The following is a 27,058-nucleotide window of genomic DNA, read 5'->3' as shown; positions in this document are numbered from 1 at the left end:
ACGTGGCACACCCTAAGGATCCGTTATATGACTTCTACTTTTCAATGTTGCTTCGCTCCACCAACCCGTAGAACTCGACCACATCTATGACCTTCACCACGCTTCCTAATCCGATAACATTCCACTCTGGGCAACTCAGGGGTCAGTTGGAGTCCTACAAGACAACCTACAACGAGCTATAAATGCCATCAACACATAATTCATACCCCAAGGGCTAGGCTGCCCAGCCGAAAAGTCTGCACTACTAATGCTTCGATCGCAAACATGAAGTAAATGTCGTGCACCCACATCAAAGCGTACTCTGACGATCCGGGATACTCCTATACCCAAAATTGACTATTTCACGTGTTCCTGGCGTTACTTTCCCAAACAGCTGAAGACACACCCCACCCGATCCCCATTTGAGTACATGAACGAACTCCGATCCCCCTACCCCGAGACACATGCACCAACACATCGCCACAGAAGGGGAAGACTAGCCAATGTCCGTGCGCTACAAGGAAAATTTGGCAGATGTCAACACGTCCAATATACAGATATTGCTCGCACTCAACGTGACCGTCGCACCAAAATGGTGTCTCTCGACTCCACAATTACCACGAACTGAAGCCACGTATCATGAAACCTCTTCCGAGTACCGCTGAATACATCGCCATAGCGCACGCCCCTACTACACACCGCATTCAAAGCCACCTCATGATAGCCCCCAGGCATTACTGATTGAAGGGAACTAGCGTCATAAGATTAGTGCATGCTTTCGTCGTAAGCTTTATAGTATACGTTGCTACATACCTTAACTTACAGGGGTACTGAAAAGTCGAAAATCGAAAGAATCATTATAGGAGCATGCAAGCAAGCTCCCGGGTCACCTACCTCTACGTCTAACGAACGAATATTAGCCCTAGGAATCCACAGCACCCTGGAAGAGCTTATAGAAGCCGACATAGTGGCACAATAAGAGAGGCTTACCCACAGTTCTACATCTAGGCGTATTGTCGACTCACTAGGATTTAACAATTCGTCACAACAAAGTCACCAAAGTCGACATTCCGCAGGAAACACGCGAATGGGTCAAAATACTCCCATTGCCCAGAATTATGCATCCGGAGCACAACGAGAGAAGACGTCAAGAGCGAGCTAAAACCAAAACGAAACGATTTCAAAATTCTCGGGACGTGATATACGTCGATTCAACAGAATATCACTCGCGTGATGCGATGTCCATAGCTGCGGTAGGTGGCTCTGGCAAATAAATCGTGCACGAAACGGTCGAAACCACAGAATCCGAGACAGTCGAGGAATCAGCTATCGCACTTACAATGGCCTCAACTTTAGCTAAATTCAAAATAACTGACTCTAGAACAGCAGTTCGAAATTTTATTAAGGAACTCATATCACCGGAGGCAAGAAGGACTCTGGTAAATTTCAAAGAACTGAGAAAAATTCAGATTTTATGGCCACCTGAACAGTATCCCCCTCCCCGGAAACGAGGCAGCTCACAAAACGGCTCCAAGACTCGCATGCCCAGCCACCGAACAGCCTCCGCTGAGGTCGGGAAAGTACCGCATGGTCTCGTACAGGGAAATCACTAACCACTACAGATTCGAATGGGCCCGGTATCCCCCGGCCCGTCCATTCATAGATTGATTGTATACGGTTTAAAGGGGCCCTAAATAGGCTGCCAAATGTTACGATTTTGCGTGCGCAGTCACTGGAGTACTATCCAAGGAACGTCATCCCGCAAAAATTGTTTAAATGCGTTAAGTATTAGCCGAGTTATCGCTCATTAAAAGGGGCCACCCATAAGGCCTGGGGCTCTCCTCCTCTAGTAGCTCCTCCGAAGCACTGTGGAAGCCGCGACGTCATCGACCCGGCGCAAGACCACCGAGAGAAACAGGGCAATCCATCACCTTCCTTGATGTACGTGCAGTCATTGGCTGCGCCAAGCCCTGCGCGCGCTTTTTTTTTTTTTTTAGCACTCGACGCGCATGCTCCGCCCACCAGATTCCGGTTGCACGGTGAGCGCTGTCGCTGTGGTTCGCGTTCGCGGCGCCGCACTGGGCAGTGTCTCGTGCGTCATAGAGGCGCGTCACAGCCGGAAAGAACTGCGTCAGAGCGCGCAAGTGTGGCGGCAAGGTATGGTTGGTGAGCCAGGGGAGGAAGTGAAATCTTTTTTTCGTGTTTGTGCGGCTCCTGCTTTACGCAGAGGTGTAATATTTGGTACACGTTGTCTTGAAGGGGTACTCTAGCGATTGCGCGATTGAAATGGCGACATTCGGAAGCCTATTTAGGGCCCCTTTAACGTGCCTACGCAACGCAGGCGATGACGCGCGCCGTAGAGGAGGGCTCCGGATTAATTTTGACCCCCTGGGGATCTTTAACGTGCGCCGAAGTTTCGTACACACGGGCGTTTTTGCTTTTCGCCTCCATCCCCAAGAAAAAGTTAATCGGTGGCTTTGTGCCTTCTCCAATCAAATACGGATCCAAACCCTGTGGCATACAGTCACTGTTACCTTGTCCAGTATTCAGGCATTAAGGACCGGGCAGACTTGTCCCTTATACTATCTTGCACGAGGTCGCGGGTTCGATTCCCGGCCGTGGCGGCCGCTTTTCTGATGGAGGCGAAAAGCAAATACGCCCGTGTGTACGAGATTTCGGCGCACGTTAAAGATCCCCAGGTGGTCAAAATTAATCCGGAGCCCTCCACTACGGCGCGCCTCATCGCCTGCGTTGCGTCGGCGCGTTAAACCCTACAATCAATCAATCCCTTATACTATCTTGAACTCAGACGACCCAACAAGGTCGCAAAATCACGAATGATGAGCAGTGGGAGACCATGCTGCTCAGCTTCGACCCAAGCGTCCACCTCCGGGCCGTCCAGTTGCCTGTAACTGCCGCCAATGAACAGGGGCTGCTGGCCGCCCTTTAGGGAAGAAGACTAGTCCGCCTTACAAACAACAGGACAAAAAGATAAAGTTACCGACTCTGTCCAGGCCTGCGTACACTACCGTCGTGGACAAGCTACCCTTGCAGCACTACGGCCACAGAACAGCTGTACATAAATAAACAGTTTTGATAAGCGTATATTTTAAAGTTTATTTACATGTATTTTACAGTGCTATTTAAAAAGTAACACCACAAAATATACCCGATGTTTCTTTATATGCTTTCAGCAAAAGCATATCTATAATCAAGGTCCGCAATACATGTGTGCTAAAAATGTTACCAACGAATTAACTGAAATACCCTAAGGAGTTTTAGCACTTCACATTTTGACCTGTGAAAGCAATGTCTAATGTTAAAACAGAAAAAAAGATTGGAGAAGATTACTCGAAGCATACGGTTCTAAAACTATGTTCTGACGTATTAAAGTGTTCCCTGCGTGGGAAATAGTGAAACGCAGCATTGGGCGACCATATTCAGCCGGACAAAATTGAATGTGGCAGTACTCTTGGTTCTTAATGCTATATACGGGATTGTTTACTTTTGAGTGCAATGACTGTTTGAAAGAGATCGATTATTATGAATGGATATTTTTTCCCAAAATGCTAGGTTCACTTGTATATTCGATAGCCGCGGTGTGTAGATGCAATATTGTCCAGAATTGAGGGATGGTATACGTTATCGAATGCTCCCTGCGCGACGAGAGTCAAAATCATCTTGGCATGAGAGCAGCTAAGGTCTTGGACTGATTTCTGTGGATATCCAGGAAACTAAAAAGTCTAAATAGTGGTTTCGTATGTGGGAAGTATTCTGTATTAGGTGTATGACCAATGGCGTGCTTTTGTAATAAATATAATTTAATAGTGCCGGTGTGCGCAGTGTACCCCAAACCAAAAAAAGAACAAAAAATTTATAGGGCACATAAATAGGGCGTTGTAAATTATCAGTTTCACCTGCACAGAAAGAAAATATGGGCATTTTTTTAGAATACCTACACACTTTGATACAGAGCTCGTAAGGTAATTTACATGCGTGTCGTAGGACATGTTTTGTGGGTAAATGCGCCTAATTGTTTCACCTTATCTACGATTTCAATGTTTGAGTCACCAATTCCAAGTTGATAACAGCCGTTCGTTGCCTGCACTTTGTGTATCGTGCGCACGAAATTCCTTGTGCTGTTTTTAAACGTCTAACCACACGCTGTGAATTATCAACCGGCCATTTTATTTGGTTATCCCCAGAGAACGCTCATTCGATTGTACTGTGGTGAAGCAGATCTACAGGAGTTTCCGAGTAAACAGTTTGATTGCATTCGATAAAAAAATCACTCATGCATACTTACGTCAGCTCGGTGCCTATTTCAAACTCGTCGGTGTAATCGTTCTCTCCCTGCACTAGGTGGTGTATGTACATGCTTCTTGGCTCCGAGCACTCTGCGCGGAAAAAGAAACGACAGCCGTTCCACCAGTTAATGCTGTGGTAGTGCGAAGGCGATCGGAAGCCCGCGACAGACAGCAGCAAGCAGATGCAGCCGAACGAGGAGCAAGAAATACAGGCAAGAACAAGAACAAGGAAATAGCAAGAAATAAAATAAAGAATGGGAAGAAAGGAGAGGGTTCATCTCTGTTGGCAGCAGGTGCGAAGGTCTGCACACGCCCATCGGCCATGGGCGTTGCCTCGTAACGGAGACGAACACTCCTCTTTCTTGCTTCATCGGCATTCTTCAGTCAAACATTATTTCGCTCTCTATGCTATACAGATCACGGCTTTTGCGGGAACGGCGCATCTAGCGCATCTAGGTCAGGTGTGCACAGAGCCGTGGCCAACTTAGCGGGAGAGCGTTCTTTTGATGGTCCACTACAAAAAAAAAATGGCTGGAGATTACAATACTCCTTAATGCGATATTTGCGCGCAGCAGCAGTGCGCTGAGGCAGCACTCACTCTCGTGGGTTCTCTCGATGGCAGCGATGATGAGCCTCTACGTCGGCGGCGCGAAGTGCGTCTCAGGAAGGGACCGCGAACTGCGCCCTAAGGGAACGTTTAAGCGGACGCCAAGCGTTGCTCTGTCGAGCGCCTCGTGCGGGCACAGCATACCGCCACCTCCCCTCCCCCACCGCACACTTTCGGAGAGCTCTGGCTCACGCCGCCATGGCGAACCGCCCTCCCCTCCCTATTTCGCGACACTCTCCTCCTTTGCTTTCTTTCATCGTTCGCTTTTTCTTTCACTCGTCGGTCTTGCCATCGTTCGTTCGTTACGCCGACAACGCGGTTCACCCCAGGGCTGCGCCCAAAAACATCGACATACCACGCCAAAAAGAACGCCTGTATAGGGACCGGGCGGCCGTTGTACGGCACCACCGTCGCTTCGGCGAACGGCACCGCCCGTGGCTACGGCACCGCCCGTGGCTAAACGCTCGTCTATGGAAAGCCGGTGGCGGGCCGCTGGGCGCATAGAGTTTCTTACTATGGCTGGACGTACTTGTGCATGGTTTCTATCGTTTTCTGTGGTGCGGCAGGCAAATCCTAGATAAGCACACGGAGAGTAGAGACGAGCTTTACGAGACATGCCACGTGTCTATAATTTATGCCCATACTCAAGGATTGCAAATGCGCCTAGCTGGAAGTCGTAGTGGAAGCGCAAGTTCTTTCCTTCGTGCCAATTTCTCATCGAGTATTTTTCCCTGCGTGAAGTTTGGCGCATCGAGGAATATGGTACATGCTCCTGAAAAGCCGGCATGGGCAGCCTATCCGAGTGGGCTGCGATGCTGGCCTATGGCAGTTGATGAAGAAACGCCGTTTTGGACGAGCGAAAGACAAAGAAGTTGGGGGTACCTTCTAAGATTTACCCCAAAAAGGCTGAGGGACGACGCTACGTAATATCGTTACTTGCGGTAGAAACGTAATTAATTTCCCTCAAATACGTATGCAACAACCATCGGGAATCGTTTCTATAATAAATACCGCATGGCAGTAGAAAGGTATTGCTTGAGTTGTGAAAGCATTGCTTTATGCCTGTAACAAGGCTTGATTGCTGGCTAGATGGTTAATGGCGTTTCAAAAAACAATTACTGCGTTTATGAACGACGAGAGAAAGGAGGGTTCCAAAAACCTGCCTTCATTTTCCCATCTGAATGCCGCGGTCACGTTTTACCACAAGCTGCCACCTAGGCTTGAATAAACAGAAACTGCTTCGCTTGCGGTGCACAGAAAATGCTGTCACAAATTGTAGGACCAAAGAAAGGCCACGCAATAAAAAAAAGGTAGAAATTTTGAGAATTGTTTATTAATGCGTAAGAATTCCTATGCGGTTTTTCCGTTTCACCAACCTTGCATTTTCTCGGAGGCATTAAATGCCTAAATCCAGACAGTTAATCACGTGAGAGCGCGAGATAGGAATAGACGTTGATTACGTCAGTTCAGTTTCAGAGATACTTTTTTTTCTTTTTAGACACGCATGAAAGCGCACAATTACGCACGCACAACTGCGATTTATAATATATTTTTAATATATTTTTTATTTTTGTACGCTTTCTGCAACGGACGGTGGTTGCCACATTTGGCAGACTCGGCTGCCACTATCCAAACTGGGTGACTTTTGTTCCGTTTGGTTATACTTTTGTTTTTGTTTCTGTGATTTACATTTACTCATATAACGTTAAATTTATTGACAAGGCATTATACGGTTCGAGTTGAGGTACTCGGCCTGGAATGCCTACGCATTAAAACCACTCGTTGACGTAAACACTCTACCATCTTTTTTAGCGCCTATGGCGTTTATCGGTGCCAGCCTTCATTTCACAGTGGTGGTAAAATTGGAAGGGGAGGGGGGTGACGGTTTGTAGCTTGGGATGCTGGGTGGTTGAATTACTTTGACTCTCAATAAAATGACCACTACAAACGCCGAAGTGCTGCTCCAGCTCTGAGGCTCCAATGCTGCCTCTCATGGAAACAGAAGGCACAAAGTAACGGTTACAGAAAGAAATTGTAAACTGCCATGACGTTTCCAAGGCCACATGGTAATTGAACTCGTACTTAAGGGCCTTTCTCTTCAAAACACACGTATCCGGATATCCCAGCGTTAAGGCTGGTGTGGACACCGTAGTCATTGAAACCAGTGGAAATAATTAATAGGGGTAGAAATATATACTAAAACAAAGTATTTTATTTGTGCTCAAATCTGGTGGAGCCAGGTGTACAGCGCCGCAAAAAAGCGCCCATAAGAATTCTGCCCAGAAGCGTCCGACGAGTTTATGTAGCCGTTAGTGCACCTAAGAATTCATAACATCTGCCTAGACTTGGTTTCCCCGCACATATCCGCTCACAACGACACCTAAATATGAAAAGCACCGTAGCAAACATGACAAAAACAACCGAAGGCTGCGTATACACCAATTTGCATCCCATTCCAGTAGTGAGAGGAGCGCCGAGTGGTGGCTCACCCCGTCCAGCTGCCCGGTCCCTATTGGCGGTGAGATCTTTGAGTGGCGCCACCTGGCTCTGACGTCGGCTTAGGGATTCGCGCCGCTGTCGTCTGTTACACTCCGCTTGTGAGGGGCAACAGTGCCTGGGCTAGAAATCGCCCGCTTCGTTGCTGTTAAAAAGCGTATTTCTAGCGACTCAGTTATTTTGCCAGCTTCTGACGCATCTGAATAATTTGAAGCTTTATCCCCAACAAGTTTGCAACACACGAAGAGATAGAGAACAACTTTCTTCAGAGTATCGGTCAGAAGATCGTGTGTAACTCGTCCTTTCTTGCTTATTCGAGAGGATCAGCGATCAGAGCTTCTCGATAAGTATTCAAAATGCGTAGGCTTCCCTGCAGTATTTTCGAGATGCTCCTATGAAGACTCAATAGTCTAATACTACGTACCAAGCAGCGGCCTCTACACGCTCATCGCACAACAGGAAATAAAGCGGCTTTCTTCTGTTTCTTTCGTTGTTGTCTTGTATCGGATTAATGTTTCTTGCTTTTTTTTCTGCCCAACGCATTAATTTTTCTGCGCCGTCACCAACTTCTTATTAGAAGGTTTCGGGATGTTTGGGAGCCTCACAAAGGTCGTGTGGATATTTCCTTCATTTTGTATGGCATACATTCCCTTCTTCACAAATTGGCTTTCATTACGGCTGCGTACAAGAAGGTGCATATCCGCAGCGTGCTTTGTTTATTCACATGCAAATACAATGAGAAAGTTTGTGCTACGCGCCACCGCGATCGCGCCCTAAACAACGTGGTCCACAGTACTCGAAGGCGGCTTTTGTGCTCCGGATTTCTATTGTAATTATATCGTTATCATAACAAACTGACTCTCAACTCGAACAATGATGACATGATTACGGTGTTGAAGGCATGATATACTCGCTAACTAACGTAATAAATAGTATACATGCATATATTACAAGACTCGAAACCGAAGAATTCCAAGTAGCTCTTTATTGCTTTTCAACCCTTCCAGGCACGAAGAACAAATCCTATTCTACTCGGGATGACGTTCTATGATTTGAAGAAAATTACTTTTACTCTCTTGTCCTCGACTGAGGACCCGGCGCACTAACCAGATCGATTTAATTGTTAAACAAAGTTTTCCCCTCCTCCCCTTACTCCTCCTCCTCCTCTTGAGTGCAGTTTTCCTATAACGCATATCCGAATATCGGGAAGATATGGCTGTGCAAAATGTTCCGAAATATCCCTCCAGGTCTTAACAAACATATATGTGTTACTATAAATTTAACGAAGACGTGACTCGTTTTGCTCAATAAACCTCCATACTGGTTAGATACCTGGTATAGAGTCAGCACGCGCGTATATACACACTGGGTTATTTGGAACTCAACCTACAGTTTTTGCAGTCTATAGTGCACGTCGGCAAAGGTTCATGCCTTGACAACGTAAAGTGATGTAACAAAACACGTTCGAGCGTTCGGCAAGGTTGCAAAAACTGTTTTAGCTTACATATGATTACCGGGAATCGTGATGCCTTCTGCCAAAGCCTACAGCCCTGAAGGCCTAGAATTTGTTTTGGTCTTCCATTTTCGCTGTTGTCGGTTATTAGCAGCTGACTGTTACTTTTGTTCGAATGCTTACATGAGAAGCTGACGCCTAGCTCCGACTCTTCGCGCTTCGCAAGGAATGGGGTGGCGCCGGCAATGTTTCTCCCGTAGCGGTATCCAAAACTATACTTTAATTGACACCATGAGCTAGTGTATGCGATTTTAAGCCTATTATTAGGATAAAAAGTTACCCACACGCCAATTCTGGTGCGGACAAGCATCAGACGTTGACCGGGCGCAAAGAAACAGCAGGGAGAGCGATCCTGAGTGAAGCAGACGACAAATGCGAGAATCCCTAAGCTGACGTCACGGAGGCGCGCTTCGCAGCGCCGCCTGTGTTCGCGCTCACCGCCAATAGGAGAAACAGTCAGCACTTTGTGTTTCCTAGGTGTCGCTCCTTGCATTGTTTTTCGTAGGTACTGAGGAATCAACCCACCCAAGCCTTTAAATTCAACTTTTGTTCGCTTCCCTGTTCTTGTACATGCATGCTAGTAATTTCGGCATAAAACGCCGTTGGCGGAATCTTCCCAATCTTCGGAATTTTCACCAGTGTGAGAACATTTGTTGCCCCCCAGGTCAAAAGTAAAGCTATTAAGGGGGGGGGGGAGAGGAGCGACATTTCTTAAAACATTACCATGCTTCGACCTTGAGATTACACGGAAATCATCTCAAATTTACCTGTTTTTTTACAAAAAATAGCTAATCAAACATTAAATAGTCAGAGCGTTTGTCAATTCCTGTAAGCTGTACACATTCAAATACACGGGCATGCATGTATGGTAGCATATCCTTGAAAAACGGCTTTCCCTTAAAACAGTTTTCCAAGTTCTGCCTCTGAGACAATTTTGTAACGACGCAGAATTTCAGAATGACAGTTAACCAGGGAGCAGGAAAAACGACTGCCAACTCTTGTCGACAGCCAACGTTTCGAACACGTGGGCTTCGAAAGAAATGTGCCACTTACGTTGTGTCAAGTGTATTTGCAATAATATAATACTACGTTTTTACGATAGCCTGTAAAGTGACCAGGCATCCCGATTTTGCTGCTGTGGTCCCGCTGTCCCGCAGCCTGCTTGTGGGACGGTGTTTTGTCCCGCCTTCGGCCGGAAATGTGGAAAACGGGTATCAAGCCCAGTGTCACTAATGAAAAGCTTGAGGAATGAAATGCCCAACAGAAGTCGTTTGAGGAACTTCAACAAAAGAACGCACAAGGCAGGACTAAGCAAGAAACTGTTGTGTGTTTCTTGCTTAGTTCCAATGTCTGAGCTCTTTTCTTGAAGTTACAGTGTACCAACAAACCATTCAGTACACTCTTCTGCCTTTGACGAACGGTGGGTGGACGTGCTTCAGTACTTATATACTTATTCAGCAAATAACGCATGGTTTCTAGTTGAACAAAGCCCGAGAGAACTACGAAGCGAATGATCTTTCAGTTAAAACAAAGTTGCATTATTGAGCCTTAGTGTCCCTTCATGTTATTCTGCAACGCTCTTCCTTACCCCTCCCCCCCACCCGTCCCGCTTTGTGGTCCGAGGATATGGTCACTTTAGCGAGAGGGCAACTCTCAGACCCAGCGAGTTCTATGTATTTCTAAAAAGAAGTTAAAGCCCCTACCACAAAGCTGTAATTATTCTACCCCCCGTCCCATTACCCAAACACGCTAAGGAGCCCACCTCCATATTCCCCTCCACGCGCACAAAGAAGCACTCACCTACATTCACGTTGACACACTACAGAACGTACGTACAGAATTTAGTAAATGTGACCTTTATTGCACAAGTTCTATTCACTGGCATTGTGCGCATGCGGACAACCATGCATGTGGGCCGCCAAGCGTATGTGTTACTAAGGCGACGCCGGAAAGTCATGTGTTACTGGTTACGTCGGGCTCCAGAACATGGTGGTACTTGTTCGTGCCGGCGCCCGATAAAGCACAGCGCCATGCACAACACATGACAACAAGAGATGTTTGGTGTTCCAAATATTCTTTCGTGCAGCACCCTATGATATTGCTATCGCCAGACACGGTTGAAATCATCGCGCGACTAGGTAGAGCGGTATCTGGATTGTATTCATCATCATCATCATCATCAGCCTATCTACGCCCACTGCAGGGAACAGGCCTCTCCCATTAAACTCCAATTACCTCGGTCCTGTGCTAACTGCAACCAATTTATCCCCGCCAACTTCTTGATCTCATCTGCCGATCTAACTTTCTGCCGCCCTCTGCTACGCTTGCCTTCTCTAGGGATCCATTCTGTTGCCCTTAATCCCAACTGCCTTGTCTCCAGCCTGATTCTTGCCTACTTTAGCATTGAAGTCTCCCATAACTACGGTATACTGTGTTTTTACTTTAGCCACGCGTTACGAATGTTTCGACGCATTCTCAACAGGAGTAGGGGTATAAGCGAGGAGTGCGCCATCAGGCTTATCCAGGCTTTCGTCCTATGCCACATTTCTTACGTCGCGGCTATGCTCAATTGGAAGAAAACCGAAGAGAAACGCCTCGACACCATGATTCGATGTGTTTTTAAGGTAGCTTTGGGGCTTCCTATCAATGCATCCACAGATCTCCTACTGAAACTAGGGGTTCACAATACATTATCAGAAATCGCAGAAGCCCAGCACACTGCGCAGGGAGGTCGACTGTCAGGCACTAGAGCAGGCAGAGACATTCTGGTCACTCTGGGCATCTTTACTGAACAGAATAAGGAGAGTGTTAAACACCTTAGCAGAGAAATCAGAGACTCCATCGTGGTCCGTCCTTTCCCCAGAAACGTCCAGCCTGTCTTTAATCAAGGAAGGAGACTGTCTCGAGCCAAGGCACTTCTAGCTGCAGCTCTCGAGAGCCCTCTACGGAGTCGGCTTTTGTAGATGCTGCTCAGATAAATGGAAGAAAGGCCTTTTCGATAGCCGTCATTGATGCAGAAGAACGGATGTGCAACGCACTTTCCGTGTTTACCAAGAATCCGGAGGTTGCTTAGCAAATGGCCATTGCACTTGCTCTGCGTGATCCTCAACATAAGGTAATTTATAGCGACTCTAGGGCGGCCACTCGAGCCTTCGCCAGGGGAGTGGTTGATGCCAAAGTCTCCAAGTTATTGGAAGATAGACACATTAGTAATCATTCGATAGTCTGGTTTCCAGCCCACATGGGCGACCTCGGGGGAGGACAGCGGAACTTCAATGAATCCGCACACGAGGCGGCGCGAGGACTCAGCAGCCCCGCACCCTCCCAACCACCCCCGTCTCCACAAAGGGCTTTCAAGGATCAACTTCAGACCTACAACGAGCTCACCAAGCACTTCTACTTAAATCGACGGGAATTTGCGCTCCCACACAAAGGACTCAACAGGGCGCAGTCAGTCACTCTCCGCATGTTACAAACGGACTCATACGCCAATCCTTGGAGGATGAGCCACATCGACTCGGACTACGACGGAACTGCTACCTGTTCAAAGTCTGATGGGCGTGTGAACTTGGGTCATATGTCGTGTGGGTGTGCTACTCAAGCCTCCTATCTGGAGGATAAGATCAAGTGGGACAGTGCTCTCAGGAGCAGTGAACTTAACGATCAACTCTGGGCTGTCCAGAAGGCCCGCGTAGCGGCGGAGAGTCTCGGGCTCCCCGTCCCCACGTGGGAGATGCCCTCTACACCTTGACACCGGTCAGGTGTCCTTCAGGACCCTTTTTGAAAACAAAGTTTCACCCCCACCACCACCATTGCCCACTCCACATCTTAGAAGCGTTCGACTAGTTGGTCGTCGTGGCTGGATGTAGGCGCGTAGCCCTGTACCACCCTGAGTTTTTACTTCTGCTTAAGCCTAATTACGAGACCGGTAACCCTTTCGTTAATGCTACAGTGTTCGTCTATGTTGCCAGTATGCTTTTATTGACCAGAAGTCCCACTCCCACTTTTCTTCTGTCCACTAGACCACAGTAACATAGGACGTGTCCATTTTCAGCACCATTTGGATAGGATAGGATTTAATTTGGATTGGATTGGAAAACCTTTATTTGTGCCTCCAGTGAGCGCTGGCGTGCTCCGACGGGGCCTACGTCGTCTTCGGGGCGCCTTCCGCGCGGGCTGGGTCCCCGCTCGCCGTTGCTGGCTCGCCGGGCCCCTGGCGTGCTAGCGCCTCGATGACCTGCTGCACGGCCCAGTGCTGATCTCCCGGGTTTCCGCTCCCTCCGGCTGCTTCCAGTCGCGGTGGGATCCTTCCTGACTTCGCTTCTTCCGGGTGTTTGGTGCAATTTCACACGATGTGCGTGAAGCTTGCCGTCTCTCCTCGGCAGACTTTGTACTTGTGGGTCGGGAGGGTCTCAGGGCGCATGCGATGCATCAGTGACGGGCTGGGCAGAGAGCCGGTCTGCAGCTGTCTAAATAAAACGGCTTGTTCTCGACTCAACCACGAGCACGGGGGCGGAAGAGTTCTGCCAGCCAAGCGGAAAGCCTTCGTTATTTCTTTGTACTCGGTCATACGATCTTTCGTGCTGAACCATGCCAGGCGGTCTGCCGAGTGGCGGTCCATGAATGCTCGTTCCTCGGCATGTGCAGTCTCATTGTGGTTGTCGTAGCAGTCCGACGCGTTGCCTGTGTGCGCCTGGAACCAGTTGATACTCGCTTTTCTGCAGTTTTCGGTAACCGTCTGCAGTATGAGTACCGCTTCCTTTGCTACCATACCCTTGGCGTAATTTCTCACGGCCTGTCTTGAGTCACACAGCACCGTGTGACAGTCGTGGTCTGAGATGGCCACAGTGATGGCCACCTGTTCCGGTTGTGCAGACTTTGTGCATCTCACGCTGGCGGCCGTCCGCAAGACACCGATCCTGTCAGCGACGAATGCCCTGAAGCCGTTCTTCCGAATGGTGTACTCGGCCGCGTCCACGTAGCGCGCGTTCCTGTCGTTTGCGTGCAGGTCGATCAGGGCCTTGGCCCTTGCTGACCCGGCGCGGTGGCTCAGTGGCTAAGGCGTTCCGCTGCTGAGCACGAGGTCGCGGGTTCGATTTCCGGCCGCAGCGGCTGCTTTTCTGATGGAGGCGAAAAGCAAAAAACGCCCGTGTGTACGAGATTTGGGCGCACGTTAAACATCCCCAGTAGGTCAAAATTAATCCGGAGCCATCCACTACGGCGCGCCTCGTCACCTGCGTTGCGTAGCCGTGTTAAACCCTACAATCAATCTTGGCCCTCGCTGTCCTTCCCGTGTTGTGCTCGGGGTTCACGTTCTTGGGTATTGGGTCCACCCGGAGGTTGTGCCGGATCTCGCCTGGAACGGGGAGATTAGTTTCCGTCCTGTCTGGGTATCCTATTCCTAGGTCTTCCAGTATCTGTCTCCCGGTCCTGGTTGTAGACAGCCGCTCTAGCTGGGCGCCGCGTTGTGCCTCCGCTATTTCCTCGATCGTGTTGTGTAGTCCTATTTGCAGGAGACGAGTCGTGCTCGTGGTTTTGTACAGCCCCAATGCTGTCTTGTACGCTCTTCGGATGAGAACGCTTATTTTGTCGCGCTCGTACTGAATTCACTTGCGGTAGGCGGCTGCGTACTCGACGTGGCTTATAACGAACGAGTGGATGAGCCTGATTAGGCTCTCCCTCCTCACGCCGCCTCTTTTGGATGTTACTCGTTTGAGTAGTGTTGCGTTCGCTGTTCGCTCGCTGTTGCGTTCGCTGTTTGCGTTCGCTGTTCCCCTCGGCCACCCTGATCATTACTAGGTTGAAAAGCATGGGCGAGATGACCGACCCTTGTGGCGTACCAGTGCTGCCGAGCTTCCTCTCTTGGGTTTGAAGGTCCCCTGCTCGTAACTCGGTGGTCCGGCCCGTAAGGAAATCTTTGATGGCATTGTAGGATCTTACTCCCATTTGAGCTTGGAGACCTGGGACAGGATCGCCGAGTGCTTCACCTTATCAAAGGTGCTCTGCAGGTCGAGACCCAGTATCGCTTTGTGGTCTTCGGTGTTGCCGTCAATGATTTGGTGCTTCAGCTGTATCATTGCATTTTGCGTGCTTAAGCGCTGTCTCAAGCCGATGATTGTCGCCGGGTAGAGGTCCTCCCGTTCCAGGTAGTCATGCCACCTGTTGAGCAGGACGGGCTCCAGTACCTTGCCCACGCAAGACGTGAGCGAGATGGGCCAGAGGTTGTCCGTGCCGGGTGGCTTTCGCGGCTTGGGAATCAGTATGGTCATGGCTTTCTTCCACTGCTTCGGCAGCGTGCCTACTCTCCATCATTTGTTTAAGTAATCCGCCAGGTTTTCGATCGACTTGTCATTGAGGTTCTTGAGCGCCTTGTTCATGACAAGGTCAGGGCTGGCCGCCGACCTGCTGCTGAAGACTTACAGAGCCGTGCGGACCTCCTCCACGTCGATGTCTCCGTCGAGACATCGTTGGGTATCCTGCCGTACGGCCCGGGTTGTTCCGTGGGTGTAGTTGGCAGGTATTTGTCGCTGATGCGTTTGATTCATTGTTGGTTCCATGCCTCGAGACGTCCTGGTGGATGACGTTGGCCAGTCTGTCTTGCTGTTGTGTTTTTGTCTTGGTTTCGTCAAGCAGATGTCGTAGCAGCTTCCATGTTTTCCCGCTATGCATCTGACCGTCGGCTACGTTGAAGATCTCGTTCCACCGCGGCACACATAGCGTGCAGCATTGTGCCTCGATTGCGCGGTTCAGCTCCGCGACTTTCTTTCTTAGCTTGCGACTGAGATGCTGTTTTTTCCACCGGTTAAGAATTCCACTGCTAAGCTTCCATGAGGTGAGCTGGACGGGTGTTCATTCTATTGGCTTCTGCGTCCGTTTCTATTTCCTTGGTTGAGTTACGTCCGTCTTTGGTGATCTCGGTGGTCCAGGTTTCGATGTCTTCGATTTCGCTCCCTTCCTCATTGTTCTGACTTCTAATGTCTCTGAAGGCTTTCCAGTTGGTCCATGTGTTTTCTGGTGTTGGTGCCGCTGCGTTCCGGAATCACAATCTCCACGATTGTGTGGTCAGTGCCTAGGTTTACCCGCGTATTCCTCCAGGTGATCGTAACCGGGTTGTTATTCTTCACGAACGTGAGATCGGGGGTGGTGTCACAGGACGCAGAGTTCCTAATTCTCGTCGGGTTCCGTGTCCGTTATGAGGGTAAAGTCGAGCTCTGTTGACTCTTGAGCTAGGTTCCGGCCTTTCGCTGTGCTTTTGTCGTAGCCCCAGGCGGGGTCAATCACCTTGAAGTCGCCGCACACGATCAGCGTGTTGCGGCCCGCCGCGGTGCTGGCTTTGTGGAGGGGAGCTTAGAATTTGGGATATCTCTGCGATGGATTACCATACACGTTTAGTAGGAAGCTGATCTGTTTCCTTTTCTTGGTTGGTATTAGTTCGGTGAGTGCGTGCTCAATCTTGATGTTGTTCAACCTGTGCTCGACGAAGGTGAGTCCCTTCCTGGCCAGGGTGCAGAGGCCCCTGCCGTTCGGCGAGCCAGCATGCACTCTGTAACCGGGAAGGGACGGTGCATCTGCAAGAGTCTCTTGAAGTAGAAGCACATCCGGTTTGCGTGCGACGGGCTCAATGTGCCGTTGAACGACTGCCTTTTTCTTGTTGAGGCCGTGGCAGTTCCACTGCCACACTGTTACGCCTGTTGAGTTTAGGCCATGATTGTCCTAGCATGAAGGAGGGCGATTGTGTTCCTTGGTATAGTTGCGCGATTACGGGTGCGAATGGCAAAAACTTCGGAGCCTATACGCGTGCAACTGCGTCGTGATGGACCAAAACGTGCGCGTATGCTAGTGAAACCCGATGTCCCCTTCAAGGTCTGTCGCCTGTTCAAGGGCAACAACGAAGCATTGTTATTAAAAATTCTGCCGTGAGGAAGCCAAACGCAAGTGATTTGTTCAAAGGTCGCTTGTTATCTACCAGCCCCTACGCCGACTGATGAGTGCAAGCACGGCACGGCTCGGGAGACGACCTCGTATGCTCTAGCTGCTACGCTACCATCGTACCAAAATCGGCGTACGCATGAAACATTTTTTCAAAACCATTATTTTCTTTTTGTACTCAAGAAGGGCGTCCTTTGAGTGGGTCGGAGAGTTGCGCATGCTCTACCCAACCTTCTACATTATTATAGGCGGAGATTTTAATTCCAAGCACGCCACCTGGAACTATATACCACCAACTCCCCGCGAGGCAACAACCTGCAGGCTGCCATGGAAGCGTATACAATCGAACACGGATATATCGAACTCCAAGGGGATCGCGAAAGAATTCGATATATCGATAATTCGATATATAAAATACGCCTATCTGAAGATTATTTGACAACTCCGCACATCACTGAGAGTTTTTTTTAAGTCGTGGAAAACGGTAGTTTACCGTTTTGACCCTCAAAGCACAGAAAATCCGAACCGCAGCATGATGACCACCGGACTTTATTTATCATTGAAATGTCTTTGAGCTTCGCTTGTTTTTTCTTCTGCGTAGTAAAGTTCGCCAAATTGTCTTCAAGATTACAAACACGCACAAATGAGAAAACCAACGCTGTAAACTGTGCCACAACAGAGGCGAATAACGCTGACGGAACCTCGGCTGCAGTAGGCGGTAGGGAACGTTGTCAGGCACTGAGTGACGTTAGCTTCAGTATCCGAACGGAACATCTCCACCATCTGGAGGCGTGCAACGAAGTCGCTTTGCACCCGACACGCTCCGGAATAGCCTGGGCGGGTTGTGCTACATTCGCCTTTACGTCAACGTTGATGCGTGCATCACCCTCAAAACTACTGCGAGGCAATTTCGAACGCCTTTTCAACCAACATCTTTTCAGCAGCCTGCACCCGACGAATTCCCGCCTTCGTTACTCCGAAATGAATGCCTTGGACAAAACAAACATACAACGCCGCATCGGTCCCCCTGCACGAGCCACCAAACAGCTCAATCACAGAAAAAGGGTGCCTCCGGTCAATTTCTTTTGCTCCTTTATGTCCTTTCGCCCCAACCACTATCCGCGTTCTAGTATCATTGAGCTGCCCCTCGTGCTAGCGTGAAAACAGCTGTTGAAGGCCATCGAAGCGACATAATGCCGCGGACGCCGCCTTTATCTCACCAAGCCAGGCAGCTCCTGCGATGAGTCAACATTATCATCAACTCCACCCCGTCAGAGGAAGCAAACTTTCAGGGGCACCTTCGGCACGGAATTCGATATATCGAATTTACCCGTGATTCGTAGTTCGATACACGCGCACAACAGCCCTATACTTTTGCATGGGATTATCAAGGGGATGTTTGCACTGTTCGATATAGACAATAATTCGCCATATCCGTGTTCGATATATCCGTGCTCAACTGTAGTTTCTACCTTCAGAATAATATTGCAAACAAAAATCGCTTTGCACGTGAAACAAAGAGACACTAACCCAGATTTGAGTTGGGGAGAGGGCCCTTCGTCCATGACTGGCAGGTTGCAACAGACTCTTGGGGTAGCAATCGCTAGCTACCCCATATGGTTTGTACTAAAACGGGCTCAATTCCGGCAGGGCACACGGCAAATTACCACCACCAACTGGGAAGCCTATCGATTCTGCTCCATCTGACCAATAGCCTCGGAAACGTAATACAGCGCTTATTTAGCACTCCTAGTGTTCCACAGTCGATGAAGAATACCCTTGCCCTGACCAACACTTCCTAAACCAATGCGATACCTACCACGTACTCGTGAACCACTACAAATGTAATGGGAGGCGATTTCAAAACCTGGAGCGAGGCCGGCTCAAACATAAAGAAATTAAGCAATAAGAAAAAGAAATTATATCATGTAATATGTCAATCTGTGAACGTCAAGTCCAGCTTCGTGTCAAAAAATATTGCCGGCTGGGCAGACAAGAATGGTTTTTAAGCTCAGTCCAGGAAAGAGCTCTCGTGTGGTCTTTTCCAGGAATCATGGAATCCAGCCGGACCCTGACGTTACTATCAATGGCATTTCAATTCTTGTGAACGAGAAGAACAAGTTCTTAGGTGTTGTATTTGATGTCAAAATCACATTCATTTCTCATATCAAGCAACTAAAGCATCAATGTCCCAAAACGATGAATATCCTTAAAGTCCTCTCATACCGATCGTATATGGTACTGACAAAGAATTCCTGCTGCTCTTGTATACTGCCTTGGTTGGTTCTCGGCTGGACAATGGCAGTGTCGTGTATGGGTCAGCGACGAAAACAGCCTTAAGAATGCTCGATCCAGTGCTATAATTGGGGCTTTGCCTTGCATCGGGTGCTTTCCGCGCTAGCCCAGTTCAAAGTCTATGTACTGAATGTTACAAGTGGTGGCTTGAAGACCAATGGACATATATGAACATGCCCTATGCTTTTAAAATTGCATCACTGAATAACCATCCTTGTAAACATGTTTTTAATGATACATTCACATCTCCATTGTTTGTAGATCGACCGTCTGTTTCTTTGCCGTTTCCACTTAGAGTGAGACAGGGAGCTTCGGGTTTCAACACCTTCTTTTTAGACCTTTACACGTCATCTTTTACTGATGTTTTACCATCCTGGCAGCTTCAACCTGTATCTTGTGACTTCTCTTTCATGAAAATACATAAAACCAGGGTACCACAAAGTGAACTTTTGCTGCACTTCTTGTCCCTGCAGCACAAATATCAATGTGCAGAGTTTTATAGTGACGCATCAAAAACTGCAACCATGGTGTCTTGCGCTGATCATGGGCCAAACTTTGATGCATGCAGAACTATGAGCACATACACCACAATTTACTCAGCTGAAGCATATGGCAGCTTACTCATTGCACAACACATTCTTGAACACAAAATTCCAAAGTCCATAATATATACAGAGTCCTTGAGCGTTGTCCGTGCATTGGGATCACACAAGCCATGCAAAAACAGAATTGTCAATGTGGTTGTCAACACTATCGTGTCTATATATGCTCAAAAGCTTGTTCTGGTCTTGTGCTGGGTTCCAGGCCACGCCGGGATCGCTGGCATTGAGGTTGCTGATGAGAGGGCGCTGCTGCTGCACTCAGGAACACAGTAGACATAACAATGCTACCACACAGTGACCTCAAGCCACAAACCCGACAGCACCTTCGTAACAAATGGCAAGCACAGTGGAATGAACAGACAGATAACAAACTACATGTCATTAACCCGCACTTGGGACCATAGACTACTGACTCACACAACAGATTCACTGAGGTTGCCTTATGGAGGTGGCGAATAGGACATACACATGCAACACACTCGCACCTGCTCACTGGATCTCCGAGAGCCCTGTGCAGCAGGTGTGGGGAACACTTATCCATGATTCGCATACTAATACGATGCAAGGCACTCAACACAATACGACAGAAACACTTCCCACAGTTATACAGAGGAAACATTCCTCTGCACCCCTCGTACTTTTCAGGTGATCTTCCCATGATTTATACTAAGCGCACCTTCCAGTTTCTCAACGACGGCAAATTTTTCAACCTTATCTCTTATCATGCACACTGGCCACGTGGCCCTTTACACCAGCCATCTCCATTGCCTTTTCATTCATTTCACGCACATTTTAACTGCAATGCTTTAGTATTCGCTTTAACACCAATCTCATGAAGTGCATTGTTTTTGGCGCTCTTTGCTCCTAGTCGACCTTGCGCCATAAAAAACGATCATTATCATCATCAAGAAAAGCAACTGTATTACTTGAGTTGGGCGGACTACTGAGATAACTTCAACAAACACACCTCTACTAAAAAGCTGTGAAACAAATTTCCATACCTTAACGGCAAGAAAAAGACTGCGAACTGTATTGCCAAAATTGCTCTGAGCCTTGGTTGTTCTATCGAAACAATTGATCAAGACGCCGCTTACAGCTTCTTCCACAACTCCAGCTTTACCCCTCCACCTCCCCACCCCTGAGTAACTGTTACGGACGAGGGCAATGAAATATTCTCATTTACCATGGCGGAAATGGAGACTCCTCTCAATCAGGTTAAAAAGCACAGCTCTCCTGGTAAAGACGGTATCTCGTCGACTATGCTTCAGAACTTAAACGAAAATGCAAACAGCCCCTCCTCCTGTTCCTCAACGGTGTGTCGAAATCTAGCTCCATCCCAGCCTCCATGAAACTTTCTGCAACCGATCCCCAAACAAGGGGAACCAACCAATCACGTCCGTAACCTCCGACCTGTTACTCACTCTTTCCCCCCCTACCCGTGTCGTAGGCATCTCACTGTTGGTGTAACGCGCCAACCGAATCCACTCTACCACAGATTACACTGGACCGGCCGCATTGGGATGTTTGACGGCCTCGTTGAATCTCACGCCAACACAACGGACATGTCATCAGTACGGGTATGAAACCTATATCTGCTCTGCGCGTGCCCCCCCCCCCCCGCCCTCCTCTCCCAACCCGGCAACCGGTCATGAGCGGGTGCTCTGAAGTGAAAGATATAGTCGAACATGTTGCTTTGAAAGCCCTTTAAGCTTAACGAGTGATATTAGCCGACGTCGTCGTTCCAGGCAGGCCAGTTGCTGTTCATCTGGGAGGGATTCGCAGCTACGCGATCAGCTTGAACTTGAGGAACAAGCGGCGGCGGCAGCGGCTTTCCATGTTTTTCGTGCCCATTCACGCTTCTGTTCGGTCTGACGCTCCTTAAGTTTACGCTCTTCTTCCTCCAAGCGAGCGACACACCTAGCGAGTTCACACCTCGAGAGCTTCGACCTCTATACTAGTGGACGCACACGTGGGTGTCCCTTTCGCTGCCCAGTCGTAGGCATCTCTTTGCCTGTGCGCTACACCAACCCAGACCCAAAGCGCTCGATTGCGGAGGACAGCTGACTCGGCGCATTGAGCCATGAGACTGCCACGTTTAAATCTCCCATCACCACAACGGTATGTCACTGGTAGCGTCATTAAGCCCTGCTGTGCATGCCTGCCCCTCCCTTCACCCCCATCCGTGCAAGCTTAAGGCGGAAACGGGGGATAGGCGCCTAATTAGGCGTAAAATGCACTGGCGAATGGAGAAAGACTTTATATGCGGCCAGACCAAGATCTATTATTAATCTTCCGCCAGAAGAACTATGGCCAGCTGGTCAACGAGGGCCGCCGACGCGACACTATTGCTCGGAATAGCTTTCAAGCTAAAGAAGAATGATGCGCTCATGCCGCCGTTTCAACGGGGCAAGTTGCTTTCAACCGGCAGGGGCGCGCAGCTAGTGGGCGAGGTGGAATTTGAAGCGGCAACGGCCGCGGCTACATTCTTGGCGGCGGCGGTTGCGGCGGCTTTCGGGTGATTTATTCGCGCTGGCGTAGATTCTTCGCAATCATCTGATAACGATGCTATGGCCACTGTCAGCCGACTGAGCAATTTGTGAAACAGGATCAGTGCTGGCGAGGGAAATAATCGTTGAGATAACCGTTGTAAAGGGGGGTTGGCGGTGGCGAGGAGCCCCGGAGCGGCACCGAGTAAATCTGCTTCACCGGAATGAAAACTGAGTAGGTGAGACATATACTGCTTTGCTGTAAAACGGCGCTTCGCGCAGTTCGGCTTCCTGGGACGTCAGATGACGTCATTATTTAATGATATTTCGACAGTTAAGACAAGTCTGAATCTGGCGTTACACGCAACGCCTCAAGCGAAACCGTCGGCAGTGCTGACGATAAATGACACGCACGGTCATGCAATATCCATCCTGAATTTCTTCCGAGATGTTATGTCAAACACACGTACGAAGCCCATTCGTGGGCGCGGCGTACCAGCTGAAGCCCCGCCCAACCATGGCGTCCACTTCACCGGTGGGCCCTTTGTCGCGTGACCTGTCTTTTATGCAATTTAACAAAAACAGGTCACCTAGATTTGCGATTCTGTAGTATTTCTTGTTTCTGCAGGATAAGTACCGTTGTACAGAGTTTTACAGTGACGCGTCCAAGACTGCAACTGCGGTGTCTGGTGCTACGCACGGTCCAACCTATCACGTCCGCAAAGCAATGAACCTTTGTAACAGTATATTCACAGCGGAAGCATACGGTATTTTAATTGTCCTAAATCTTATCGTCCAACTTCAAATTTTAAAATCATCATGTACACGGACTCTTTTAGCGTTTTAGCGCACTTGCATCCGGAAAGAGTTTTAATAACTTTGTCATCGATCATGTTTTTAAGGCTATTATGTCTGCTTATGCAACAAACCTTGAAATAACTTTCTGCTGGGCCGCAGGATACTCTGGAATTGCCGGGAACGAAACCGCAGATCAAATGGCCGCTGCTACTACAGGCTTGAATACAGTGGACATAGCAACAGTGCCCTACTCTGACATGAAGCCACACATTAGACAATAACTTTGCAACACATGGCAACCATACTGGAGTGAACAGACGAATAACAAGTTACACGTAAACCACATTTGGGACCATACACCACTGGCACGCGCAACAGATACACAGAAGATGCCCTTGCGAGGTTACGGATAGGGCACACATGTCAGACATTCGTATCTGCTCACGGGGTCTTCAAGACCTGTGTGTAGCAGGTGTGGCGGGGCCCTATCCGTAGTTCACATACTCATTCAATGCAAGGCACTTGACACAACACGAAGCAAACACTTCCCACAACTATACAGACTACACATCCCACAACACCCAGCGTTTTTCTTGTCTGACGATCCGATGTTTCCTGTCAAGCGCGTTTTTAAATATTTAGCAGAAGTTAAATTTTTAGATGTAATTTCAACCACGCGTGATCGCACCCTGGCCTTATACGCCAGCCATTCTCATTTTCGTTTTCTGATTTTACTTTTGTTCTTGCTGACTGATTTTAGTGTTTACGTTTTCACCTCTCATATATAACCTCAGTTATGGTGCTCTTTGCACCAGTTGGCCTTGCGACATCAACATTCAACCATCATCATCATCACTTCGCCGGTGGTTGTAGCGTCGCGGCCACGAGGTCACTTGCATCTGATGCTCCAGTAAGAAACCTTAGCACCAGACAATAAAAAAACGATGTCCCCAGGCCATCGTCAGTAAAATGCTGCCACAGTCATGGGGGTGTTCGGTCCAAACGAAGAGTTCGCTCTTGTCCGTACGATAGGAGCAGCCAAGACGAAAAGATTTTCCCTCGGCAGCCGTCTTCATACACAGTAAAAACACGATAGACGACAGATTACGGGACTTCAACGTGTAATATGCACTCGTCAATGTTCAAGCACGCACATGTGTGGCACGCAACATTGGGGCGATTTCTGCTACTACGGCCGCCGTCCGCCCGTACACAAAGCCGGTCACATTTGACAGAGCCGGGAGGAGGGCGCGTTCCTTTCGCTACACTGAACTCTTTCGCTTACTTGGTTTGGGCTTGCGCTGAGCTGCACTGGGGCCACCCTCAAACCACGTAGCAAACATAATTCAGTGGAAGAGCAGAACACGGGGAAAATCGGAGCCTCCCAGCGCCACTTTTAGGCGGCGGAGCTTTGAAAGAAGGCTGGGTCCAGGCCGGAGTTTTAAAATAAATAGCGGGTTATCTACTTTACGCAACGGAGTGCATATTGCAGCTCGATTCTAGACGGCGCTGCAGGAGGATTTTAGCACACAATTGTGCTTTTTCAACTTGAGCGGCCTGAAACGGGCGCGCTGATAATGTCAAGCGTGCTCCGCCGGATTGCGCCGGCGTCGCTCGAGGTTTATCGGATGCTCTACTATCACTACTTTCTTAACTATAGCAGCTGAAAACTAGGGAGCGTGGAGCTCTAATAGGATAAGAGGGAAACGAGGCTTCCTAGCGCGGCCAGGTAATGTCACAAGCGCTCGTCATAAGTTAAGCCAACGCCGCCTGTATAAACATTGCCTAACGCATCACCCGCTTTCCAGTGGGAACGGTGGGACGCTTAGTTCAGGCACTCATCCGCTATGTGGCGCGCGCTGGCGGACGTCCCGCCATACGTCACTGCTCGCGAGTCGCGAACATTGCACCCACTTCAACGTTTGTCTGTCAGCTTGCCTCGAAGGCGTCGGAGCGCCGTTTAGGGAACGCTTAACAAACTGTAAACTATTTTCCGCAGTTTCCGAGAAGCGGCGCTGGCTGGCGGACATGAAAGCGCGTAGGAAGGCTACGGGGCGGGAAAGGGTAGGAGAGAGCAACAGGAGAGTGGCTGTTTGGCCATTTTTAGGCAAGGATTATACAGGAGGCGTTGGTTAAGCTAGCGGCATCTGCCGCGGGTCAAGCAACTGCGCCGCCACCGCGATCGGCATTTCACTACGCAGCCCCGGAATGAAGTATAGCCGCTATCATTTCGTTCATCAGGTGCCGCTACCTCTTCTTCGCTGCCGCAGGACGAGCCTTTGCAGTCCGCCTTGATTTTCATTGTGACATTATTTGGTCGCTCGTCCGCGCTTGCGGCAATGGGCCTTTTCGCCTCCTAAATATTCTTGCTCCGTGCTCGCGAACGAGCTATCTCGGGCCTTGTGGTCTAGCGCCCCAGATCCTCGTGACTACATTTTTAATGCAATTAGACGAACCATCGACAACAACGCCGAAATAAATGACACCACAATTCTTATAGAATGGGTTGGACCCGGCCAGCGGTCCAACCCAGGTAACTAGGTGGCCAATCGCATGGCGTCTGTGTCACTTCGTACCTCTTAGAACTCTCATGCGACGCCCGCCCCGCTTTCCGAACCTGCCCTCAACAAGCCACTCGTTGAGCGCCGCAACCGAAAAATGCGGCAACGCCGTCACTTCAAGGAAATGACCCCAAATCCAGACAGGCCAGTGCCCGAGGACATCCCGCGAGGCAACCCGCCGCGGTGGCTCAGTGGCTAAGGCGTTCCGTTGCTGAGCACGAGGTCGCGGGTTCGATTCCCGGCCGCGGCGGGCGCTTTTCTGACGGAGGCGAAAAGCAAAAACGACCGTGTGTACGATATTTCGGCGCACGTTAAAGATCCCCAGGTTGTCAAAATTAATCCGAAGCCCTCCACTAGGGCACGCCTCATCGCCTGCGTTGCGTCGGCGCGTTGAACCGTACAGTCAATCAATCAACATCCCGCGAGGCCTCCTGCAGGTCCTTCTACACAAGGCCCGCTACCGCACAGCGGTCACTCCTGACGTCCACGCTCGATGGACCTTGTACTCGCGTATCGGCAGAAGAAGACCAGGCGGCTCCACGCCTCTTACCCCATGTCATCACCGGCAAAATGCTTTGGTTGTATATTCTTCTTTTGAGTAATAGAGGTAGGTTATTTTTCATTATTTGTGAGTGTTTGCCGAAAACACTCCTGACCATACCTACTCTGCGCTGAATTTCTTTCTCGTGATTGGGGTCAGCTCTGGCAACCTGTCCGAGATAGATATACTCTTCTACTTGTTTTAGGGTTGCGTTAGATAAGCTGAAGAGGGCGCCTTCGGCATGTTTATTCATGCTGAGCAATGCAACTATCGGCCCCCTGTTTCCGGGAGCTGTAAAACATCGGATCACGGCGGCGGTAAGGTCAGTGATACAGCAGAGGGTGCTAAGAATCTCTGGGTCCCGACAGGCTGCCTTTGGAACTTGGACCTGGCAACGTTCAACACGCGAACTTTGTCTAGCGAAGGAAGTTTATCTGTACTACTAGAGGAGCGCTCCAACATTACCTGGCATATTATATGATTAAGTTAAGTTAGAAGAACATGAGAAGGCTTCGTGGGGCTTAGTAGCAGGCATATTCTGTGCTGTTGTTTTTTGTGGGGTTTAACGTGCCAACGCTATACAGGCGATGAGGCGCGCCTTAGTGGAGGGCTCCGAATTAATTTTGACCATGTGGGGATCCGTAACGTGCACAGAAATCTCGAACACACAGGTGTTTTCGCTTTTCGCCTCCATCAGAAAAGCGGCCGCCATGGCCGGGGATCGAACCCTCGTCCTCGGGCTCAGCAGCACAACGCCATAGACACTGAGCCACCGCGGCGGGTATATTCTGTGCTATCGAGGGCCCCAAGAAAAGAAAGAGAATGGGGTTTGTTCCCTAATCCACAGAGCAATAGCAGGGAACGTGGAATTCTTCACCAGTAACGAAGGAGTCGCAATCATTGTGATCAAGCTAAACAAGCGATACAGGTTTTAATAAAGGGGA

The 27,058-nt window shown here is 49.2% G+C and overlaps 1 protein-coding gene across 10 annotated transcripts in view; it reads right to left on the bottom strand.

Moving 5' to 3' along the window:
• The window catches only part of LOC144144961 (protein lev-9-like), a 300,769-nt gene that overhangs the window by 271,609 nt on the left and 2,102 nt on the right, over positions 1-27,058 (bottom strand). For all 10 annotated transcript variants that reach the window (XM_077676523.1, XM_077676464.1, XM_077676468.1 and 7 more), the window contains exon 2: positions 4,286-4,376. In XM_077676523.1, the coding sequence (XP_077532649.1) occupies positions 4,286-4,376 (91 nt within the window). The remainder of the gene's footprint in view (positions 1-4,285; positions 4,377-27,058) is intronic.

The sequence above is a fragment of the Haemaphysalis longicornis genome, unplaced genomic scaffold (assembly GCF_048455015.1).
Source record: "Haemaphysalis longicornis isolate Haplotype H1 unplaced genomic scaffold, Haemaphysalis longicornis Haplotype H1 scaffold_1, whole genome shotgun sequence".
In the NCBI taxonomy this organism is placed as follows: domain Eukaryota; kingdom Metazoa; phylum Arthropoda; class Arachnida; order Ixodida; family Ixodidae; genus Haemaphysalis; species Haemaphysalis longicornis.
The sequence above is the reverse complement of the archived record's forward strand: the minus strand, read 5'-3'. Positions and strand labels throughout refer to the sequence as shown.